At 43.1% G+C, this 1886-nt stretch overlaps 1 protein-coding gene across 1 annotated transcript; it reads right to left on the bottom strand.

The window, feature by feature from the left end:
* Positions 1-201: 201 nt before the first annotated feature.
* Positions 202-1053, bottom strand: LOC140143727 (uncharacterized). Its single transcript, XM_072165540.1, has one exon. The coding sequence runs from the start codon at positions 1051-1053 to the stop codon at positions 202-204; it is 852 nt and encodes a 283-aa protein (XP_072021641.1).
* Between the last annotated feature and the right edge of the window lie 833 nt (positions 1054-1886).

Below are 1886 nucleotides of genomic sequence, written 5' to 3'. Positions count from 1 at the left end.
GGAATGAAACAGTGGATTAAAAGCATTAACAGCATGGCAAGATTTAAAAAAACAGCAACAATAATTTTAAAAACAGCAATTTTTGATTTAAAAAAATTGGTAAGCAATATATACAACCAATATAATAATATACACAATTAAATCAAGTTCAAAAAACAGGAGCTGCAACAGACAAGCGGAAGACATCGGCAAGAGTTGTTATTAAGTGTCATACACAGATTTAAAAAGGTGAGTCTTCATGCGCGATTTGAGTTGTGCTGTAGTGGCAGAGTTTCGGACGGAATCCGGGAGGGAGATCCAGAACTTGGGCGCTACAACCGAGAAGCACCTTCCGTATGTTACAGTCTTGCTGGGAATTTCAGACAGCAGATTGCGTGACGCAGATCTCAAGGTCCTTGATGGAATGTAGCGCGACACAAGATTAGACAGATATGTGGGAGCTTCACCGTTGAGTATCTTGAATGTCAACAGAAGAATTTTATAAACAATCCTTTCTCTTACTGGAAGCCAGTGGAGTTTGTACAAGACAGGGGTTATATGGTCTGATTTCCTGGTGAGGGTTACTACACGGGCAGCCATGTTTTGGACACGCTGTAGTTTGGAGATATCCTTATCGGGTAGACCAACAAGAATACTATTACAGTTGTCTAACCTGGAAGTGACGAACGCATGCACTAATTTCTCTGTATTGTCCGAATCAAGGTAACGCCGAAGTTTGCCGATCCTGTGAATTGCATATGATGCACGGCGACAAATGTCATTTACGTGGCTGACCATTTTGAGATTTTCGTCGAACAACACGCCTAAGTCGCGAACTTCCGGAGATGAAGCAATAGTTGCATTGCCGATGGTAATGGAGATATCCTCAGGCACAGATCTTGCATAGCGTGATTTGACATGCAGAAGTTCTGTTTTAGAGTCATTCATCATGAGCTTGTTCTCAGTCAGCCATGAGTGGATGTCACATATACAGTCCTCTAGCTTCGATAACATGCTAGTGCGATCACTGGGCTTGATAAGCACATACAACTGCGTGTCATCGGCGTATGACATGCTGCAAAGATTATGGCCATTAATAATGTCTTCAATTGGAGCAGAGTATGCAATAAACATCCCGGGGCCAACGACAGAGCCTTGCGGCATGCCCCAATCGATGGTCATAGGATCAGATTGTTCGCCGTCGATGAGCACAGATTGCTGTCTATTGTCCAGATAGGAAGCAAACCATTTATGAACAGGACCTTTGACACCGTATCTCTCATGTAGTCGACGCAGCAAGATGTTGTGATCGACAGTGTCGAAAAGCCGCGGACATATCCAATAAGACTAATACAGCCTCACCGTGGGTATCAACAGCTTGGAGCAAGTCATTGTTGACTCTGACAAGGGCAGTTTCAACGCTGTGATACTTTCGATATGCCGACTGATTTTTGGTGTACAAGTTATTGTTCATCATGTATGACTGGAATTGAGAAATAGCAGCACGTTCGACGATCTTTCCCAGAAAAGGCAAATTTGAGACAGGTCGAAAGTTTTTCATTTCTTCAACATCAAGACCTGCTTTCTTAAGCAATGGCGTGACAAGGGCTCGCTTTAGGCAATCTGGGAAAACCCCTGACTGCAGCGATTCGATTGACAATGGTGGTAATATGAGGAAGCAATTCAGCAAGAACATCCTTGGTAAGGCACGCTGGTAACGGATCTAGAGAGCATGTCTTAATCTGCGAACACTTGATGATCTTTAGTACTTCCTCACATGTAAGCGGTTGGAAATCGCTCAAATAGCTCTCACAATGACGCCTATCGCTGATATTGACTGAAATTGTAGATGGAGTAGCCAAGTCCAGTGCAAAACGGATTTTTTGATCTTTTCATCAAAAACTTGC

The sequence above is a fragment of the Amphiura filiformis genome, unplaced genomic scaffold (assembly GCF_039555335.1).
Source record: "Amphiura filiformis unplaced genomic scaffold, Afil_fr2py scaffold_26, whole genome shotgun sequence".
NCBI classification, from domain to species: Eukaryota; Metazoa; Echinodermata; class Ophiuroidea; order Amphilepidida; family Amphiuridae; genus Amphiura; species Amphiura filiformis.
The sequence above is the reverse complement of the archived record's forward strand: the minus strand, read 5'-3'. Positions and strand labels throughout refer to the sequence as shown.